This window comes from Canis aureus, chromosome 1 (assembly GCF_053574225.1).
Source record: "Canis aureus isolate CA01 chromosome 1, VMU_Caureus_v.1.0, whole genome shotgun sequence".
Taxonomy (NCBI): domain Eukaryota; kingdom Metazoa; phylum Chordata; class Mammalia; order Carnivora; family Canidae; genus Canis; species Canis aureus.
The window spans coordinates 22,521,025-22,543,538 of NC_135611.1; the positions used below are offsets into that span (position 1 = coordinate 22,521,025).

Genomic DNA, 22,514 nt, shown 5'->3' on the forward strand with positions numbered 1-22,514 from the left:
CAAAGCAGATAGCTTCTCTAGATGTTTGGTTATACAATGGAAAGTCTTGAGATATGCTTTGTGCTCAGAGTAAAATAAAATAACAGTGAGCCTTTTGAATGAATGGAATTTAGGCTGCTCCACTGTTGAACTCAAGCAAGAGGTAATCTTTGTCTTTAATCTTTAACTGCACTTTGAAAGATACTTAATGTTTTTAACCTGAGAAAATATTTAAAGAACTTAGGTAACTAGCCAGAGAATATGTTCAGATCTAGATTTTGTGGGCTGGCATCACATGATGTGATGAGCATTGGATGTTATACGCAACTGATAAATTACTGAACTACATCTGAAATGAATGATGACTATATTTTGGCTAATTGAATTTAAATGAAATTCTTAAAAAATAAATATCCTGAATTAATTCAATGCATACCTAACTTTCAACATTCAAAGAGGACTAATCTGTTAAATGTTTTTAAAGTACTGCTTAAAGTAGTACTTTAACTTTTACTTTACGTACTTTAAAGTAAAGTAGTAATGGAAATTTCTCTGTGCCATCCCATGTGGTAGCCAATAGTCATTTATAAACCATTGAAATGTGGCTAATGAGGCTCAAGAATTGAATTTTTAGTTTTCAACTTTATTTAAATTTTAAGTGCTAATAGCTGAAGTATAGCTAATGTGCCTGAATTTTGAATTTTATTTTACTTCAATGCATCTAAACTTAAAGAAACACATGTGACTAATAGTTACTGTACTAGACAATGAAGGTCTAGAACTTAGCACAAAAGAATCAGTTTTGACTGAATAAATGAATGAATGAACTAGAGTGACTCTTATTTGCTTTGAACTCTTCTATTGTGATTAAATAAACCATCCTCCCAAGCCTACCTCTAATTCTTTCACTAATATATTTCATTATAAGAGATATAATATCTGACCTAATTGACCATTAAATCCAAATGGATTCCTTAAGTCTTCTGTTGCTAAGGATGCCAAATCATAAGCCTTTAATGTCTTTCATCTTGTATTTGTATGGCTAAAAGCATGTTTTGCAATGAGAGACATTTTAAATTGCATTAGCATTTGTATGCTACCAAGAAAAGATGGAATGTCCGTGCTTATAGTTCTTTCTCTCTTTTTTAAGATTTTATTTATTTATTCATGAGAGACACAGAAAGAGAGAGGCAGAGACACAGGCAGAGGGAGAAGCAGGCTCCATCAAGAAGCCCGATGTGGGACTCGATCCCAGGACCCCAGGATCACGCCCTGAGCTACCCACGCGTCCCTCATTATTTCTTTCTATAATTAAACTACAGTCATGCAGGTGACTATGCAACTGGACAACTGTTCTTTGGTTTATGGTCAACTTTGCTACCACAGTCATCCCAGATATTCATTCAAATCACCATACAGTGCAGTTAATAATCAAAACCCAGCTCACATGGTAAAATAAATGAGCTAGACAGAAATATGATTTACTTAATTTATAGAAGCATGATGAAACAAACATAATTGATATTTAATATCTCAGCCATATATTAAGTATGTATCAGATTCTACCAGCAAATTTTAAGCAGCCAGCTATTGATAAAATGACACATTTTATGGGATAATAGAGTATTTTCTGATCGAAAGATCTCAAAATTTAGTTAGGGAGGCAAAGATGTATATTAGGCAAAATTAAAGGTCAAATCAGTCTATAATAGCCTGATTAATTATAGGCAGAGGATAATTAGCAGAAAAGTAATAAAATATATAAATGGCTGATTGTATAGTAATCTAGCCAGTTCCAAACCATCAATAAGGTATTATATTAGCCTTATTACCTAAAGAGTGTCCCACTTTGTAAGTGCAAGGCAATTGGGATTATGTTTCCATTTGATCCTGTGGGGGCATGGAGTTTTTTTCTATTGACTGCCTACTAGATGCCAGGTAAGACTCGGGAGCTTTCCACATGTTATCACATTTTTTCTTCACAACCTAGGAAGAGGAGGAATAAATCATATCTTCAATCTATAGTTGGGGAAACTGAAGTCTCAAGTACTAAGAAACTTGACCTTGGATGCAGGTAGTAATGTTTGGACAGATAATGTTCAGGGATTTATCAGTTCCCTCCATAACAATTATACAAGCAGAGCCCTATTAGAATGAATGCATGAATGAATATCTATATCTATATAAATATATATCTATATTTATATAATATTTATATTTATATATTTTTATATATTTATATATCTATATATTTATATAGATATAGATCCCTTCCCTTCCTCCAGGGAAGGAGGAACAAAGCAAATATGCCTATTCCTCTAGATACTATTTTCTAAACTGACTCAACTTGGGGGATAGCTTTCACTCATCTTTTCAGTGTCAATATAATGGACTAATAATATTACTCATAACTCAAATATAAAAGGGTTTTGTGGATAATTGGGTTGTGGTCTAGCAAATAGGCTTCCTATTCTAACTGAAACCTCCAGCCAGTATGTGGTTCATTTTAGGATCCTTCACGATTAAACTGCCTTAACAGCATAGCATCTTAAAGGACCCCAAATAATAATTCAAAAACTCTCCACATGTGGTATGAAAAGATTAGACAAGTCTTAAGCAGGCAGGGGCTTAAATCTGGCTGATAATACAGTGGAGAAATTATATACCATAAAGGCAGGGGGAAGAAGAAAGAGTTTAGCAAAAGGAAGATATAATCAGGGGACATAAACCTTCCTATAAATCAAGCTTTTCTATTCTGGGTGATTATTTCATAAACTGGATCTTGGACTGTTGATCTCTTTAAATGATTACTACAAAATGTATGCATTTTTAGAAACAGTTGCTGTCTGATTTATATTTCAGACATATTTTCCATTAGTGTTTATTCCTTGAGAATACAGTTTTTATAATAGTTGATATTTTCAAATATTATGGAAAACTTGAAATTCAATTTGTATAAAAGCTATGTAATTTTAGTGTACAATTACTATATCATATTTGGAAAAACAGTGATAAAAGGAGCAACCAAACACATACCCAGATGAGACACATTTTCAAAAGATAAGATCATTTTTTGTCAGGGAAAGAAATCAAGATAGAAATGTCCCTCCCCCAACCCCTTGCCTCTAAATTCTGTAATTCTAGCCAAATAATAAAATTAGCCTTCAAACTTTCTCTAAAAACAAAGAATAGTAGGCTCAGCAGGTGGGGAAAGCAGAGGAAGGGGAAGAAAAGGGGAGAGAAGGGAGAAAGGGAAGAGAAGAGCAAGAGGAGAGGAGGGGAAATGAAGCACAAGATCTCTAGGATGTTCCATATTCTTAGCAACTGGTATACTACTGAGCAATACTGAAGAAAATGAAGTGTTTCTTATCCTAGACATATTTTTAAATTGCCGAAATGGCATTTTGTGTTAACAGCAGAAGATAAAATTCACATCAGTACCTATTAGTCATGAAAACATAATTTATTTATCCTAATGTCTGTAATAAAGACAGTAAGTGAGCTACACAGTATTTTTAATCTAAATGAATTGAAGGAATTGGCTAACTGTTTTTGCACATCTAAAGGATATTCTGAATGTACTGTTTATCTAGACTGATTTGTTTCTGTCTACCTATCTAGTGAGTAAGAGGTGAATTATCCAAAGCAATTCTCAACAAAACAGAATCAGGTCACTATTCAAGTAAACAATGGCTTGCAAAGGAAAGAATTCTTCTCCATACAGTGGCAAGAACAGAAGTGATTTAATAAAACAGTGCTGTTAGTAAAGGTCAAAGTATGGTTAAAATTCTCAGGCCATTATCACTGCCCTTAATGAAAAAAATTCAAAGCTCCTTCATGTTACTAAAGTAGAAAGACTCTAATTGTATTTTCTGGGGAAAAGATAACTTATAGGAGACAGCAGTACTAACTTGCAGTGTGCTTTATTCAGTCAGGCATTTAGTTTTATCATCATTTATGCTAACTTCTAAGCAAAGTAAATGTTTACAGAGACCAGCATCCAGTGAGGCCCTCTGCACAGATACTCAGGTTACTTTCTGAGCGAAGAGGAATGAAGACAAACAAGGGGCTGAGACAGTTGTGTTTGAAATACAGCACGTATTTGAGGAGGCAGACACACAATGTGATTTAGGCATACAAAAATAACTAGACACTATGCCTCAGCCATCACAGGTAACGGTAAATCCATGATTGAGATGGTAATATTTCACTTAACAACTTGTTACAAGTTCTCTTACTCTACTTGTTTTATTATTATTGTTACACATTTAGGATATTTGCTTCCTCAAGAAACTTCTGAGATCCATAAGTGCTGTTATCTCATTACACACATATGCTTTTCCAGCGTGCCTCAGATGACAGGGAACAGTATCAGGAACATAGCAGATGTTCATGACACATGCTTATAAATTGAATAATACCATTTAAAAAAGTAAGTTAAAGCTTTATGTGCAATACCAATAATCACTATCTGATTTTCTTTTCATTAATGATACTAAATATGGCAGACAATGTTATATTATGAGTAATATTTTCATGAAATGTGGCATTATTATTAGCTGATATAAAATGAAAAATATTTTCTTGTCCCTTGGCTTGGAAGTGTTGGCATAAAAGAAAATTACTTAAAAAAAAAAAAAAAAATAGGGCAGCCTGGGTGGCTCAGCAGGTTTAGCACCACCTTCAGCCTAGGGTGTGATCCTGGAGACCTGGGATTGAGTCCCTCATCGGGCTTCCTGCATAGAGCCTACTTTGGCCTCTGTCTGCCCCTCTCTCTCTCTCTCTCTGTCTATCATGAACAAATAAATAAAATATTTTTAAAAATAAATAAATAAAAATAAATAAATAAAATAAAAATTAAAAAAACCTTTGGAAATTGATTTTTTTTAAGCTGGAGATTTAGGAACAATGGAACTGATAGAAGAAAAATAATGTTGCTTTGTCTTAGAAAACAAGGCTGACTACTTAGGGTTTTTTACCAGAATGTAATCATGGCCAGTCTGCCTTAAAATGTATACTAAAACAATTCTAGGGGTAACATTAAGATTAGAAAGAAAAGAATTCAAATAATTCATAGAAACTAGATCTTTTGAAAATGAACATGCTATTAAAATTTAAGTTCTACTACTAGAAAATTGAATGAGGTTTTCCTTTAGACAATTTTTGATGAATTTTTTAATTGTCAATCTACATATAGCATGGCATATATCATTTAAAAAAGAATATGTATTTTGACCTAACCTTTTTTTTCAACTTTGTTGATCGCAAATACCAAATATTCGTAAAAGTTATTATCCCTATATATGGAATATCTTTATATATTATCTGTCTCTATATATCTCTGTATATCAATATATTTATTATCTCTATATATAATCTGTTAAGAGTAAGTTAATGAAGAAACTTTTGACTAAAACATAGACTTTGTGAAATGGAAGTTGGCATTCTTTAGTGATTTAAATACAAACATTGAAAATTATTCTCAAGAACAGAAACTTGAGAGAAGAACCAGCTTCATTCATGGGCATAACAACCAGTGATGTTGTGCAAGGTCTTGCATGGAATGGGGCTTAATGTTCTGCTGTAGCTTCTGGATCCTGCGTGGGAGCCTGTGTTTCCTGAACATTACCTGAAACCTGTACATAACTATGCCTTTTAAAATGCTATCTGAGGTTTTATGTCTATGAGCCAAATATTTCTAGGATGTGTACAGGTGAAGCATCTCCCCCACTCTAATAAATATTTTATACCAATTTCTTATTATCTTTTCTTTGTAACCTTAGCTAAGTGAAAAAAAAAAAAAAAGATTTTGCCAAATATAGAACATAATACCAGTACCCAGACTACCTATCAGAGGGTTACTGCTCTCTTTTCTTCAACATGTTGACTTAAAATACCCAAGAAGCAGGGGCTCCAGGTGACTCAGTCATTTAAGCATCTGACTTTGGCTCAGGTCATGATCTTGGGGACGTCTGAGCATGTGCTCAATGGGGAGTCTGCTGCTCTTCCCTCTGCCTCTGCCCCTCCCCCCCACTCATGTACACCTTCTCACTCTCTCGCAAATAAATTAAGATCTTTCAGAAAATTAAAATAAAATACCCAAGAAGTGACATAATACAAACATTACTTCCTCATATTTACCAATTAAAATATTTCTAATTTCTACTTCACCTTCTTCTAGAAGCATGTGAAGTGATCCTAAAATGAAATGTAGTTTTAAATAAAATGAACAGGAATCCAAGCAGAACAGTATCATTACTAAAAAGAAAAAGGAGTAGATACAACTGTCTAAATAATGTAGTTTGTTATAGGTAGTCACTTTATTTAGGTTGTAGATTATAACTTTTAAAATTTTTAACAAAATAAAATTGGCAAACTGCTCATCAGTAATCAATCTTTTCAAATAACAAGTTTGTAGGAAAAAAAAACCCACACAATTTTGTAAGATAGATATTCTTCACATGTAGAGCCTTGGAGCTATTCCTTTATGAAAGTAGAAATCACTGAATTATAATGTGGTCAAAGAACATTCAACTGCTTCACTGTGTGACGATGTAGCTTAATGTAGTGATTTAAGTTAGAGGGTAGTGAGATTGCCCAATAGAGATTATCTCTTTATATCTCTTTTTTCAAATTTTTTATAAATATTTTATTTATTCCTAAGAGACACAGAGAGGGAGGCAGAGACCCAGGCAGAGGGAGAAGCAGGCTCCATGCAGGGAGCCCGATGCGGGACTCGATCCTGGGACCCCGGGGTCACGCCCTGAGCCAAAGGCAGGTGCTCAACCACTGAGCCATCCAGGGGTCCCATCTCTTTACATTTCTTGAGTCGAGTTTCACTCTTGGAATCTCCTTCAGGGCATTTAGTGCATGTTTAAGTTTTTTAAGAGGTCTCTCTATTTGGAAGTCCTATGTGGTTGTTTTTTCACCTTTGGTGTTCTTTACAAACTTGGAAAGCCTAAAAAGTCCATGGAGGAGGCTGAAACCAGATGCTGGCAGAGTAAGTCAGTCATTTATTTACTCAGGAAGTGAACCTGGAGACCATATGGATGGATTAGGTCTTTATAGTTGTTCCTTTGCCATTCTGGCCTAAGTGGGGAGTACATTTTGTTAAAAAGTCATCTTACCTTTAAAAATCCTCAAGTTAAATATGTTGCTTTCAGAAATATTCCCTCCATTTTGTCACCTTAATTTCTATGACAGGATTCAAGGATATTGCCAGCAAAAAGAAATACTTTCTAAATGTGTCTATTTTCATACTCACACTCAGGCTGAGTGGCCACTTTGATGGGTTGAGAGCTCTCCCCTGGTCCCCACTCATTGTAGGCCACAACTCGGAAGGTGTACATGGCTTCTGGCTTCAGATTTCCCACAGTAAGCTGAAGGGACCCAGGCTGGGATGTGTTCAATGCTCGTTCTCTGGGAAGTAAAAGTTTCAGGGAAAGATTATTCTAACATCAATACTTGTAGCCAGACTTTTATTTAATGTGCCAAAGCAGTGAGGTGGACCAAGGTTTACTTACTCATTTCACGCTGACTCTGCTGTAAATCAAGGCCTCTGAGGTTGATTATGGGAAACACACTGGAAGGGCCTACATGTAAATATTGCAGGGTTTTGGGGGAGTTCAAGTTTATGTCATTCCCATGAAACTTGCAAACTAACGTCTTTTCCCTCAACACTTTACCATTTAGAATTCAAAACTCATGACAAAGAGCTATTAAAATAAGAAGAAACATCTGGAATGTAGACAGGAAGATGCATTTCGTAAACATCCGGCTAATGACAGAAATCAAGGTTTCAATTATTCCACAAATCGGTCTTTGTCAGTATTGCCAACAAATGCATTTATGCATTTTCTATCATCGTATGAAAGGGAAAGGCAGATGCTAAGTGTCGATGTGCAAGGAGCTTGAGCTCCTGTGGTTAAGTGAAGTGCAATTAGTGAGGGAGGGTAGATTCCCTTCTACGTGAGGAGAAATTGCAACTCATGTCTACTTGCCTTGATCTTCGAGCCGCATCTACATGTGTCCAATTCATTTTCCAATCAAAAGCTTCCCAAGTGGTTCCAAACAAATGAATTAATGTGCTGATGATGGTACAATTTGTAGGGCATATTAAGGGAGGGCAAGCCCTATGGATATAGATTCTAACGTGTAAGAAACAATAATTACCAAAGTATTCTTTAAGGATATACATGATTGTAGACATTTGTGTCCTCATTGGCCTCATATAATTGGCTGGCAGGTGAAGAAGGAACTTCTAAGCTATTCAATTGTTTCTTTAGGCTTCTATTTCTAGATCATATCTCGCATCTTAGTGGGATTATATGTACATTTTAGTTTTGTCATTTGGTTTTATCTTGTTTGTGGAAATATTTAAAATGAAACCTAGTTTTCTGTTAGGGCAAAGCAGGTTTCCAAGGGGAAAATTAAAACAAAGTTTTAAGGGCATTAATGTTGATTCTTGGGCATGTATACAATCTGAATTTGATGGATGCAACAGATGAGCTGGTTTATCCTCAAACCCGTTTCTTCTTTCTCACATGCTGGATGAGATTTTCCAGCCCCCGGGAGGTCTTGATGAAGCCATGTGACTGAGTCTACCCAGTGGGTTTGAGTATATACAACATGTGCTGATTCCAGGCCTGGCCTAGAAAAACTGCACAGGTGGTTACCTCCGTGTTCTCTTCCTTCACGCATGGGGTTGGGGTTGGCAATCATGGCTGCCCTAGGAGCCATATATTGATGAAACAGGAGTCAAAATTTGCCAGAATTCTTGATAAGAGCTGAGAGAAGAACTGCCTGTCAATTAGGAACATCCATTTTCTACCTTTTAGAATCAAACGGTTTTGCGCCATTATAAATTCTGGGGCTTGTTTGTTATAGCAAGTAGTGTTATTTTATCCAGTACTGCTAATAATTAAAATACATACCCTGAGTGGTCACTAGAGTCTAGAGGGAGAGAAGAACTTATTTAGTGGGTACAGAGTTTCAACTGAAGAAGATGAAAAAGTTCTGGAGATAAGAGAGTGGTGATAGCTCTATGAATGCACTTAATGCCATAGACCCCCATACTTAACAATGGTTAAAACTCTATTACAGTATGTGTATTTACCATAATAAAAACAAACAACCAAACAAACACCCTGTATGAATCTTGATATAGCCTAAGGTTTAGGTATTCCCTTAGGAGTTCTCCATTAAGTTGCTGGAAGGCTGAACTGTGACTAGGGCTAGGTTGGCTTCAACAGGAACTGAGAGTAGGCAGGGCTAAAATACAACAGATAATGTTCCACATACTACATAGCACACTGCTCTGTTCTACCCGCCTCAGATTATGTAGGCCAGCAAGTTGCTTTGTAAAAGAAAACCCACATAATCAGATTGTATGCCATGTGGATATGTGGATTTTTGCATCTTACTTATTTTTCTTTGGCAGAAGAACTTTTAGATACATTCCCTCAGGCAGCCCTTTTATATAATAGATTGGGTGATTTTATGATCGTTTTACAGATGCAAATGTGTAATTTGGAAAAGCAGTGTAAATTTTTTTTTTTCAAAGGACTCACAGTAGTTAGTGGATAGCAGAGTTAAAAATCTGGATCTTCATCCTTTAAACCCAGTATTGATATCACCCCACAACTGTGGGACCTATTTGGATCATGGGCACTTTAGGTAGAAGACATAAGGTTCTAAAGGAGAAAGAGTGCTAGGCATTCAGAAACCACTGGGGGATGGATCAATCATCTGCTGTGATATCTTTTCTAGCCATCCCAGCAACATAGCTATCACTGAAGATCAGATTTGCACACCAAACTTCTTCAGTATCTAGAAGGAAAGAGCGCTCTCATAATTGACTTTATTCTTATGCTCCTAAGTAATTTAGCTGAAAGAGCTGTGTTCTGGGTCATGCTGGCATAATCTCTTTATTTTATTTTAATTAATTAATTAATTAATTAATTAATTAATTTCTTGAACAGGCATTCTTCAAAGGAGAAAGAGGCAAGAAAATCCGGGTATGCCCATGTAAGAATGTCTAATAGATAATGAAATTATCACTCACATATAAAAATAGATGCTGGATTCTGTTATGAGGAAGGGAGTCTTAGGTTCCCATAATCTCTATCATCCAAAAGTATTCTAAATTAATAATAGTTATGAAAAAAGTATATTCATTAATATGAACAATTGATGCTTCCTCCATATTAAATAGAAGTGTGAACAAAGCACTTTTAGAAAATACTTCTGTGGTAGTGATCTGGAAAAAAATACAATTTAAGCACGTACAGTTTGTCATTGTTGTTGTTGTTTTGCTTTTTTCCCACAAATATGTCAGCACAACTCTATACCTCTCTCTAATGACATGCTATGGTACTGCCCTGGATTGACCACTAGTTTCTTTAATATAGGCTCTTCGTGGTTTAAAACAATGATTCAATCTAAGCATTTCAATTTGAGGTGCCACTTTTCAGAATCTGCTCATCTGATCAAAGTGAGATTGCATCAAAATGCTATAGATACTGTGGAGTGGATTCAGCATTTTTAAGTCTGGGGTGTTATTTCGACTTTCTTATTAATTTATCTGAGCCTGATTCCTCAGGTGCTGACTGGTGCCATGAAAATATTTACCTCCTAGAGTTTCTCAAGAATCAAAGATGCTGTATGTAATCCACATAAAGCAGTAGGCATGGTGCCTAAGATCAGATGGTGAAGTCGTAGGTGCTGATACATTTTGAGGTATGAATCAAGATGGTGGCATAGAATGTACCTTGAACTAGTTGCATTAAGACCTAACTCTGGTTAGGCCATATTCTTCTATGCCTGAAACCAACCCCTGCTCTGGTTTGTATTTACAATGTACTGCATTGTAATAAAAGCTTTTCCTGGCTTTTTGTCATTGGTCCTCCCAGTTCTTCTATTGACGAAGATACTCTTCTGACATCTGTGATCTGTCAACTCCATGCCCCAAATTTGTGCTGGCTGCTATTCTATGGTCAATACATCTCCACTCCTTGTGACAAGATCCAAAGACCCTCAAGATATGGCCCACACCTTTTCATACTCACCTATAATGAGTAACCCTGCCCACAACACCATATCCGTCTGTGCTTCTTGGTCTATTGCCATTCTTCCTTTCATTAGTTTGGTTTAGTTTTGTTCTGTTTTTGTTTCAGTTGTCCTGGAATCACTTTGTTCTGACTTAGTTTCTTCTCAGTTTGGCAAAAGCTTGCTCATTCTTCAAACGCAATTCAAATGAAATCTCTTGACTGGAGCTTGCCCTACCATCATGTCCTCTGATTCCAACAGTATTAAATACTCTGTTATGCTTTTCCTGCTCTTTGTTTATAGAGCTGTTGTAGCACATATCACATTGTATTAATAGGCATGCCCGTCTTTGACTCAATTGTGCATAACTTTAGAAGAGAAGCCATATTCCATTTTGTTGGCACTCAGCATGTGTACCCACTGAATATAAAAATGGCTATGTTGCCCGTGCTCACAAATTTCTAAATGCATACATAAATAAACGTAAAAATGTTAATAGAATAATTGCATAACATCTCCACATAGTGTAATGTCCAAAATGTGTAGAGATCTGGTTGTGATTCCATTTTTCCATCCCAATTTAGTTGGGTAGCCACTTCACCGTCCTGGGTTTTGTTTTCATTATTTGAAAACAGGGTGGCATCTACCCAAAGGAGTCTTTCTAATCTAATATTCTTTATTGAGAATAGAAAAATCATGTGTGTGTGTGTTTGACTGAATTCAGCACTTTTGTGTTTACATTTCAGAAGTAAGTAGACTTTAAAGATTAACGATGATACTATTTCTTACTGGATCCTTTGTAACATGTCTCTAGTACACATATTAAGTAAACACATATTGTCTTGCCCAAGTGCACCAGGGTGTTAACATTTAGTTAAAACTCTGAGGTGAGCAACAAATGCTGTCTTGAGGTATCAAACACCTAATTAATTCTTCACAGGGGGATAAGCTACATTAATGGTGCTTTATAGGGAAGGAATTATGTTACTTTCAATGGAAAGATTTGCAGCATCCCCTTTTTATACACTCTACTTTCACTTGTTTTTTCTTTAGTGTAAACAAGAACGGTACAATGATGAGAAGATTTCAAAATACGGTGTCTACTAGAATAGAGCTCAAAATGACAGCAGCAATGCTACCCAATGCTACACTCCTTATTACCCCAGAGCCATAGAGTTTGAAATCAGGTGCTGTTTTGAAGGAAAAGTGAGTTCCGAGGTGACTTGCCACCAGAGAACGCATAATGGGAAATGGAGATCATCTAGTTGGCCAGAAGTATTTTGACTAAATTTTGACTAATAATTCTGTTTTTACTTGAATTGGTAAAAAGCATAGTCTGAGGAACAGATTTTTAAAAATTTTACTTTAATATAATCTCTGTTTCAGCATCTAGTACACATTCAAGAAACTAGTTATGTAACAAATAGCTACTGCAATAAAACATAAAAAAAAAACTATCCTTTCATGGGAAAAAAAAAGCTATTTGTTTCAAATTGTTTATTTTGTTTAGTTTCAGCCTCCGTCCCTTAATAAATAGGACTCAGTTCTTGGTCCTCATCTTGGTTTCATTTTGATTTTTTTGGGTGGTGGGGGACAGAGTTGGTGACCCATTTTCTCCTTTGAAAGCAACCATTATCATCCATATGCTGAGAAATTCCTGATACAGGTACATATTTCTGACCCAAACTTCTCCTCTGAGCTCCAGCCAGTTCCTTATACTGAAGGCCCTACTTGACATTCCCACATGAATATACATAAAAAGCAATATGTCTGAAGCTGGATTTATGATCTTCATGCTCAAACCTGGGTCTTTCCCAGCATCCTAATGTCAGTGAGTCACCCTACCATCCTACCATTTAAATACGCCAGAAAACTAAGAACTATTCTTGAAAACATCCCTTGTCTCACATGACTGCCAATGTGCTATCAGTTTTGCTTCCTAATTATCTCTAGAATAATATGTTTCAACTGCTTCATCTCCACTGATCCAGCCTTAGTCTGATTTTCCATGATTCTTGCCTGGACTTCTGCAACCACCTTGATGGCTTCCCTGGATCCACTGGGCTGACCACACGGGTCTAACTTCCACTTTGCAGCTATGGTCGTCTTTTCAAAATACAGATCTGATTATGGCATAGACACTACGCACACATTCCTTTTCTCACGGAAGCACATTCCTTTGCCTTAGAGCTCTTAATTCAGCGTGTAGTTATATATTCTTCAGTGGAATGATCCACCCGACATTATTAAATTGCCTCCAAAGAGACTGTTGGCTTCTCTATTATTCCCAACACAGAGCCGGACACATAGTCAACTCACAAGTGAATAATGGGTCATTCATTGGTATATGGCATTTATAGAGGGCATGTTTTATTTTTCAGTATACATTAAGTCCACTGGAAGAATTAAATCACTATTCTCTTACTCAATGATCTAAAGACATTTTGAGGTAGAAAGGACAGGGTTTTACACTTTTACAGAGAAGCAGGGTGAAAGGGGGGCTAACTTTGCCAGGCTGTAAGCCAGGATCAGAATGTGGAGCTTTGGATTCTGAATCTTGTTCTCTTTCCTTCACAACACTTCCCTTCATAACGAGCTTCATCAGCTGCACAGCCTCAGCACTGAAGAGCAGGGAAAGAAGATGTAAACACCATGTTGCAAATGTAATGCACGACGGATTCTAAAATGAATCCTCCATGTCAATCATGCAAAGGTGGCCCTCTAATCCTGAGCCACGAGCAGAGGTTTTCTGAGGCAGCATAAAGCAACGTAAAGCATCCAGGGCTGCAGTGGGAAGACCCAGTCCAGCTTCTGTTCTGCCACAGGAAAGGTGTGTGACCTTGAGCAGGTTAGGGCCTATCTTGGGTCTTCCTTGCTTCATTTGCAAAAGGAAGATACCAGTCCCTTATCTGCCTACCTCACAGGGTTATTGTGAGGATTAAATTGAATGATGCTCATGAAAGTGTTTTAATTCTCTCATCTGAACTCCCACGGTACTTTATATGTGCCTCTTTTAGGAAATGTCTTTTACTTTGTATGGTACAGAGAAAAGATCACTAGACTAGAAACCTTGCATTTAAATCTTTCTTCTAATATTTACTAGTTGTGTAGCTTCTTAGGCAGTGGGGATTTTTTTTCTTCTTCTTTTTTGTAGATTTTCTGAAGAGAGTGAGGTGTGCTGATTTCTAAAATGGAAATTAGCATACCTGCCTTATCAGAGGATCAGACGGGTTAACATTTGTAAAGTGATAAACTCCTCTCTAAATATAAATTAGGAAATTCTTGTATTTCATTGCTTTTCCTTTCTAAGACACACAATCATTTGCACTGAGTGTTTTTGGAGCACCAGGCATTATGCAAATATTTTAGGCACTAATTTTTAAAGTGGTCATACATGTCAGTTACTATTATTTTCCCACAGGAGGAATGCATCCCATATGAGGGCCACACAGCTAGTGAGATTCTGAGCCAGGAATGAAACCCATGCAGTTGAGTTCCATAGCCACATTACCTTAAGCTTTTGGCTACACCATGTCACACTCCATAAGTAATTTTACACTATGGAATGGGAAGTATAATGTTTATATATATATATATATATATATATATATATATATATATATATATAATACATAATAATATATAAAGTTTGCTACTGTGCCTATAACTGGTAAATAAATGATGCAAATCAACTTAACCATTAAGTCAGAAAATTACTGGAAAGAAGCCTATAGATGAAATTCATGTCATAATTCTGAAAATATCAAGAAAGTCTGATTCTCTTCCAGGTTAATCCACCAGCTATTTTAGGACCAAGTTGGTGTAGCGATCGAGAACACCTGCTTTGGAATCAGGCCTGCATTATATCCTGCTTCTACCACTCACTAGCTGTATATCAGAGATGAAAATGTCTTCTTTAAGCCTCATTTGGATAATATTTTGTTTTGGGGATGAAATAAGATAATTTATGTGAGATGGTTAGCCTGGCATCTGGCACAGTGAGTATTCAATAAATGCTTCCTCTCGTCATGAATGCTTACTCTGTGGCCTTAGGCTCGAGACTCACCCCTCCCCTGAGTATCAGTTTCTAAATGTTTAAGTAGCAGAAAGTTGCACTATGATTCCAAAGATCACTTTCAATTCCATAATGTTTTAGGTACAAGGACGGGATGGCTGGATATCTGCGAGGCAACTGTATTTCTGTGAATCCTGGCTTTCAGGTTCCGGGATTTATGCTGCTCCCTGACTTATGAAATGAAAGCACTCAAGGGGTTGAATAAAAAAAAATGTTAACTATGGCACTTGCATTATTGACACCATTAACCAGTCAGACAGATTAATGATAATCTGAGCTAGAGTAATTTGCCTGACAAAGTCATTGCTAGTCTCAGGCAAATGTTAAATCCACCACCTTTTAAAAAGCTATTGTGTTAAAGAGCTAAATAAACCTATATAAGCAAATAAGCATCACAGCAAACTGCTCAGGGACATATGGCATATATTTGCTCTAGTTGAGAAAGAGAAAATGAACAGGGATATTGGAATCAAATTTCAAAATCGACTTTTATTTTTTCTCAATTAAAACAAAGTTTTTATTGAGCTTCAGTCAGCTTATTCATCCTCCTCAGTAACACAATTTGTTTTATTGGTTAAGGAACTAGCTATTAAGAATACCACATCTGTCTCTCTGCTACCTTTATCATATTAGTTCCAATCAGTGAATGTCTACAGACATGGTAGACATGGTACTAGACACTTGGTATGGAATTATAAATAAGATCTAGTTTCAGTCATCAGAAAGGGACACATGCATGTACTCAAAGAAACACAAAACTGGAACAAAGATAGGGATAATATAATAGTAATCAAAATAAGGGAAGATAAAAGAAAAATTGATGACTTCTGAGCTTGAGAACTGTGGAGAGATTCAAAGTGGTTGACATTTCAGGCAGGGCTTCAACTCAACAAATATTTTTTGTGTGTTTTTTTATGGGTTGCATATTGCTCTAGGTGCTAAGAATAGCTCAGTGAATTAACGAGATAAGAACATCCCTGCCCTTGTAAAGCTTATAGTCTGGCATCAAGAAAGGGGATCAGGAAACGATTAGTACAAGGTGATAAAGCTGGGGGAAAAATATATGAATGAAAAAGAGTGTAGGGAATGGTAAGGTGCCACTTCATTAAGACTCAGTGGCAGTTACTGAGAATAGCCCACATGGATGGCAAGGGGATGAACATTCTAGGCAGGCTGAAGAACAAGGGCAAAAACTTGAGGGACGAGGATTCTTGGTATATTTAGGAAACACCAGGGAGCCAGTGAAACTGGACAGAAGTGAGCAAATAGGTCAATGATAAGAGTAAGTGATGAGTATAGGAAGGCAACAAGGGGCCAAATCAGGAAGGATATCCTGCTGAGTCTCTGAATGAGATAGAAAAGTCACTGGAGGGTCTTAAAGCAGAAGGATAACAGGACCTAAGGTCTGTTTTAAAAGATTTATTCCTGTTTCTGTGGGGAGAACAGCCTTGAGAGGTTATTGCAATAGTTCAGATGAGACTAGGTGGTAAAAATAAGGGGCAAGAAGTGGTAAGATTCAGCATATGTTTTATTTTTATTCATTTATTTGACTTTATTTTTGTTTTATGGAAAATTTTAAGCAAAACAAAACTAAACAAAAATAATACGGCAAACCACTTTATTCCCACCACTCAGCTCAAAACTGAAACTTATAGCTAGTCCTTAGTATTATTATTATTATTTTTTTTTTTTTTTTTTTTAGTATTATTTTGAGGCAAATATCAAGCATGATATTGTTTCATGGACTTAGGATGCATTTTGATAGTGTTGCTAAGACTTGATGTTTTTGGTTATGGGGTAGAAGAAAAAGAAAAAGAAAAGAACTATTACTCCAAAAAATTTGGCCTGAATAAAGTGAAATATGTACATGTCATGGAAATGGGGCAATCTCTGGAATAATAAAGTATTTAGAGGAGGGTTGAAGGAAAGCAGATATTTGGCTTTGTTGATGATTTGTAGATGCTTGTAAGAAATCAGAAGTTGAGAGACCAAGAAAGAATTTGGATATATGATTCAGATCTGCGGGTAAAATGTCAAGACCAGAGATACAAATTTGGAAGACTCAGCATACTGACAAAATGTAAAATCACAATCTGGATAAAAAGAGATCTTCAAAGTCTGAGCCCTGGGGCAATCCAATACTCACAGGTTAGGGAGATTTGAAGTACAAAGTAGAAACTAAAAATGAGTGGCCAGAGGGATTAAAATAGAACCAGGAAAGTGCATGTAGTAGAACCCGAGGGAATAGTAAGTGTCACAAAAGGGGAAGTGACCAAATATGACAGAATTTGCTTACTGCCCAAGTAATGCAAGGACTGGGAGTTCACTATTGAGTTTAGCAACATGGAAGCCACTGGTGAACCTACAGATAAGAGCAGTTTCGTGAGATATTAGGGACAGAGCCACAACTAAGGGACACCTAGGTGGCTTAGGGGTTGAGCATCTCCCTTTGGCTCAGGTCATGACCCTGGGGTCCTGGGATCGATTCCCTCATCAGGCAGGAGCCTGCTTCTCCCTCTGCCTGTGTCTCTGCCTCTCTCTCTCTCTCTCTGTCTTTCTCATGAATAAATACATAAAATCCCTTAAAAAGAGAGTCACAATTGAAATAGGAGGTAAGGGATTGGGGTGAAGTTGGACAACTCCAGGAAATTTGCTATACAAGAGAAGAGAGAGCAGAGTGGTAGAGGAGGAAGAAATGGGATTGGAGGGGAAATTGGTTGGGATGGAAAATCTAAATAAGGGCACGCTTGTATGTTGATAGACATGATCCATAGAGTGGACAAATCGATAATGAGGGGAGAAAGGGGATAGCTGAAGCTTTGTTCCTTTGTTTAAAGATAGGATAAAATCCAGTGCATAAGTGAAAATTTGGCCTTATTTGTTAAGAGTATGGGCAGTTTTTTATAGACATTTGAGGAGACATATGCTTAAGGACACATCGGGTTAGGAAGTCAGATATGAAAGCTCTCCCAGCTCCCCTTCTGATTACTCCTGTTTTCTAGGAGATTAGAAGCAAAATCAACTAAGGGTAAGGGAAAGAAGGAAAGTGTTGGAGACTTGAAACGAAAAGACATGAAATGTAAGCAGGGGTGTGTTGTGAGAGAGGCTGCCTGATGTACGTGATACAATTTCCAGCAGCGGTAAGGGGCAGATCAATATCTGTAGCTCTAAATTTAAAGACTAGTCAGCACAATTACATATTTTCTTCAAGGAATTCAGCTACAAGAGTACACGTAGAGAATAGGTGGAAAGTAACATTTACTTGAGTTGGCTTCTGCCGAGAAATTAATATGAGATGAAAGAACAGCAAAGCAAAACTTTGGTTGTACGTCAGTGTTCATAATAATGGGCTCTGGGGTTTTAGCTGCTGAATGACTGAAGGAAAACAGAAGGGATGAAGGACCAAGAACACACCGTAGAACCAAGGGATTGCTCCCTGTGGAAGCAAAGGTTTGCTGCAGCCAGAGTCCTAAATGGAAGATAGGAAAATCAGAGTCTAGAGAGTGAGATAAAAGAAGGATGTGTGAAGCTGAGATGCTGAGGAGGCTGCAGGGAGGGCTGTTGACAAGGACCCTGACTAACCGCAGGGGTGTGGACCATTGATCCATGGGCTGGGAAGATAAGAAAGATTTCAGTAGATAAGGAGAGAATTAAAAGTTTATAAGTAGGAAAGAGTGAGCAGCTATTAAATGGTTCATATGAAACCAGCAATGTTATTATTTTTATTATGATTACTACCTTTGGGCCTTATTTTCAGTCTCTTTCCCACATTGTCTCTGAGCTCACACTGTTCCAAGCCCCTCCATTCTGCCTATGGGCAGTGACTGCCTTAGATGCGTTGCTTCAATTCCTTCAATTAGTTCTCACTGCAATTCTGAGAGGCGTGATTCATCTTCCCCTTGGCTATCATCCCCGAGAGATGGTATTCCTGTCTTTCACATAATTAAATGCACAAAAGTCACACATCTGATAAACAGTCGTACCATTTTTAATCCAGCCATTTAGACTTCAGTGGCATATGCTTAACCATTATGGGTTATGGGAACGACACTCTACCTGGATATAGATTGGATGTAGACTTCCATTCAAAGACTTTGTAAGTTATTTTTTTTTAAGATTTTATTTATTTATTCATGAGAGACACAGAGAGAGAGACAGACAGGGGGAGAAGCAGGCTCCCCCCGGGGACCCCGATGTGGAACTCGATCCCAGGACCCTGGGGTCACAGCAAGAGACACTAAACCACTGAGCCACCCAGGCGTCCCGACTTCATAAATTATTAATGGCATGTCTTTATATAGAAATTTTATCACATTTAAATTTAAGAACATTCACATTTTCTTCCCAGTAGGGTGAGTAATCTGAACTGTAGTTCAGAAAGATAACTAGAAGAGACAGTGAGGAGGATGGATTAGAAGGCAACAAGCTATTGTCAGAGATAGACCGGTGATGACGGAGATAGAATAAAGGGGGCATCGCCGAGCTGTGGCCAAGGTAGACTTGGCAAGACAGAATGACTAATGGCAGAACCAAGGGGCCGGAAGGAATAAAATATGACTTAGGTTTTCCGTTTGGTCAGCAGGATGGAAGGTACTAACATATACCAAGAAAAGAAAGGAAAATAAATTTAAGGAGGAGACAGTGAGTATGATTTGGGCAGGGTAAATTTAAGGTAGCTCCAGGAAATCCAGGTGGCTCCATGAAGATAATTAGGCAAGAATTATTACCTCCAGTTTTCACAGCTGCACACACTGAGATCCAAAGGCTACAAGACTCATCATAAGGTCACAGAGTTAAAGAGCTGCAGATGAGGCTAAAATGAATGCCGACTTCTTTGTGGTAATGGATGATCATAGGGAACATGGGCTATATGTGTACAATGTATATTTCTCTCATTTTAAAGTTAGGTCAAATTAGAAAAGAAACTTGGAAAATGCTATGCTTTATTGCTGCGGACTAGAAAGCATTTTGAGACACAGCATGGACAAAGTTGTACTGTTCCTTCTGATTATCATACTACACTAACTACCACTCTGGTCAGCCCAAGTTACGTTGCCCCTTTTGAATCCTGAGGGGGTTCCTGAAGATCACTGTAAGTTTAAAGCACTCACACATTTTAGAGACTAGACTAAGCCTCACACTTGAATCCTGGCTTCTTCCCACACCTTGTCTCGGTACCTCAGTTGGCTCCGGGACACTTGTGACAGCCGTCTACGTCATTCTTCTACAAAAGAATGAATGGTGGAAGCCAGGATCAGTGTGAGCTCAGCCCTATGAACAAGTGGGTCCCCCTAGGGCACTTGCCATTTCTATTTCTCTCTGTCCCTTTCTTTTTCACTCTCCCTCTCTACTCTCCCCATGCTGCCCCCAACCCCCCAAAATATTCCATCTATGTAGATGAATCAAACAGGCTACACTTCCTTTGGCTAGTAGACTTTCCAGAAAGTGAATGCAGTCTGCGTTTAAGGATGGAAGAAGCAGCTGCCACATCTCAGAAACTCCTGCCTACCAATGGGGGGTCCATCCTCAGATGGTTCTATATAAGAAAAGGTTTAAAATGGAAGAAAAGATGTGGCTCTCAGGACTCAGCCAAATCAGCAGACCAACATCTATGTAGACCCTAGTTGCGCTACCCAAATCCTCATCACTTGAAGAACATGACATTCCATCCTTACGTGAGAGGCACAGTACATTGGCTGAGTATATTTGTAAATAGGTGTAGTTCTCTACAGAGTCGTGGGGTTTTGCATCCCAGTGTTTCTCTGAAGCAAATGGAGCTTTCACATGATGACCTCTTTGACAGCCTTTAATTGGCAAAACAGAAAACCCAAATGTTGATGAGGAGGAAGGAAAGTAAAAAATGCCTAAGGATTGGAATGGAAAGGCCTAGTAAGAAGGCTTCCTTGCTTTTCTGATTCCTTCTTTCTTTTTTTAAGCTTTTATTTCAATTTCAGTTAATTAACATACAGGGCAATATTAGTTTCAGGTGTCTGATTCCTTCTAAGTGAAGTGCTTAGAGTAGCTTTATGCTCTAATATTAAATAAAATTTCCCAAACACTGAACATACTTATATGCAAATGCACTTGCTCAAATGTCAAGAACTAGTGATATATAATAATGATACCAATCATATAGGCATTCAAATAAATATTTCAAAATGCCATTTCAAACAATATGGCAAATTAGATATATGAAAAACTCTTCTGTTATGGCACATCTAAAGTGTTGCGTAAATTATTCAAAATCTCTTTTATTTAAAAAAGTGTTTTTTTTAAATCTATAATATACTGGCAGCAAAATAAGAAAATTATATTGAGAAAGCCGACTTGTGGAGCTGGTGTTAGCCTGAGGGTATGTGCCTATCAATAGAAGTCTGGGGGCTAGAAGTTTTAGAAACCAATAGGAGAGAAGAATAGGAAATGTAGCTTGCAGTAAAGTGGTATGTATGGTCTGATTAAAGAACCTCACATTCAGCCAGGATCCTAAAAGAGAAAACTTCCATGGGTGAAGTTGAAAATGAAATTAGCCTCCTGAAAGAACTGAACATACACTCTCAGCCTTGGTTTAGTTAAAACAGAACAACACAAAAATCTTAGAATTCCTTACAAGTCTGCATTTACCCATGTGAGTTGATATGTTAAAAATGGCAGAAAAAAATGTTATCATACTTAATGGACTTTCTCATGAGCAATAAAATATCAGCATGAGACCAGTATGGACTAAACAAACCTTAGCAAAATACTACTTTAACATGGTCTCATTTCGGTAAATCACATCCTCCCAGAAGATTGTTCTTTAATACTTGGTCTCAAAAATACCCTCAGAGAAATTTCTAAGGATTAGAGTTAACAATCAAGAATCACCCATACTTGAAAAAGAACAAGCCACTATGAGGAAAAGTCAGCAGAAACATCATTGAGTCAGATTCATAAAAACTACAGATATTAGAATAATCAAACATAGAATATAAAATAAGTATAGTAAATTTAAAGAAATAAAGAGATGTTAGTTTCTTTTCTTTATTTTTTAATTTTTTAATTTTTATTTATTTGCGAGAGAGAGAGAGACAGTGGGGGGCAGGGGCAGAGAGAGAGGGAGAGTCTTAAGCAGACCCCAAGCTAAGAGCAGAGCCCAACAAGGGGCTCGACCTCACAACTCTGAGATCATAACCTGAGCTGAAACCAAGAGTCAGATGTCTAATCAAATGCATCTCATAGGTGCCCCCACAATTTATTCTTAGACAAGAAATTGGGATTTATCTAATATCTACCTTAGACTTAATAGTTATTAATATTTATTTGTCTGTTTATTTATTTATTTATTTATTTATTTATTTATTTATTATTTATTTATGAGAGACACAGAGAGGGAGTCAGAGACGTAGGCAGAGGGAGAAGCAAGCTCCCTGTGGGG

General features: G+C 37.1%; 1 protein-coding gene across 7 annotated transcripts in view; it reads right to left on the reverse strand.

The window, feature by feature from the left end:
- The window catches only part of DCC (DCC netrin 1 receptor), a 1,086,625-nt gene that overhangs the window by 309,027 nt on the left and 755,084 nt on the right, over window positions 1-22,514 (reverse strand). For all 7 annotated transcript variants that reach the window (XM_077892657.1, XM_077892647.1, XM_077892640.1 and 4 more), the window contains one exon: window positions 7,244-7,398. In XM_077892657.1, coding sequence (XP_077748783.1) covers window positions 7,244-7,398 — 155 coding nt within the window. The remainder of the gene's footprint in view (window positions 1-7,243; window positions 7,399-22,514) is intronic.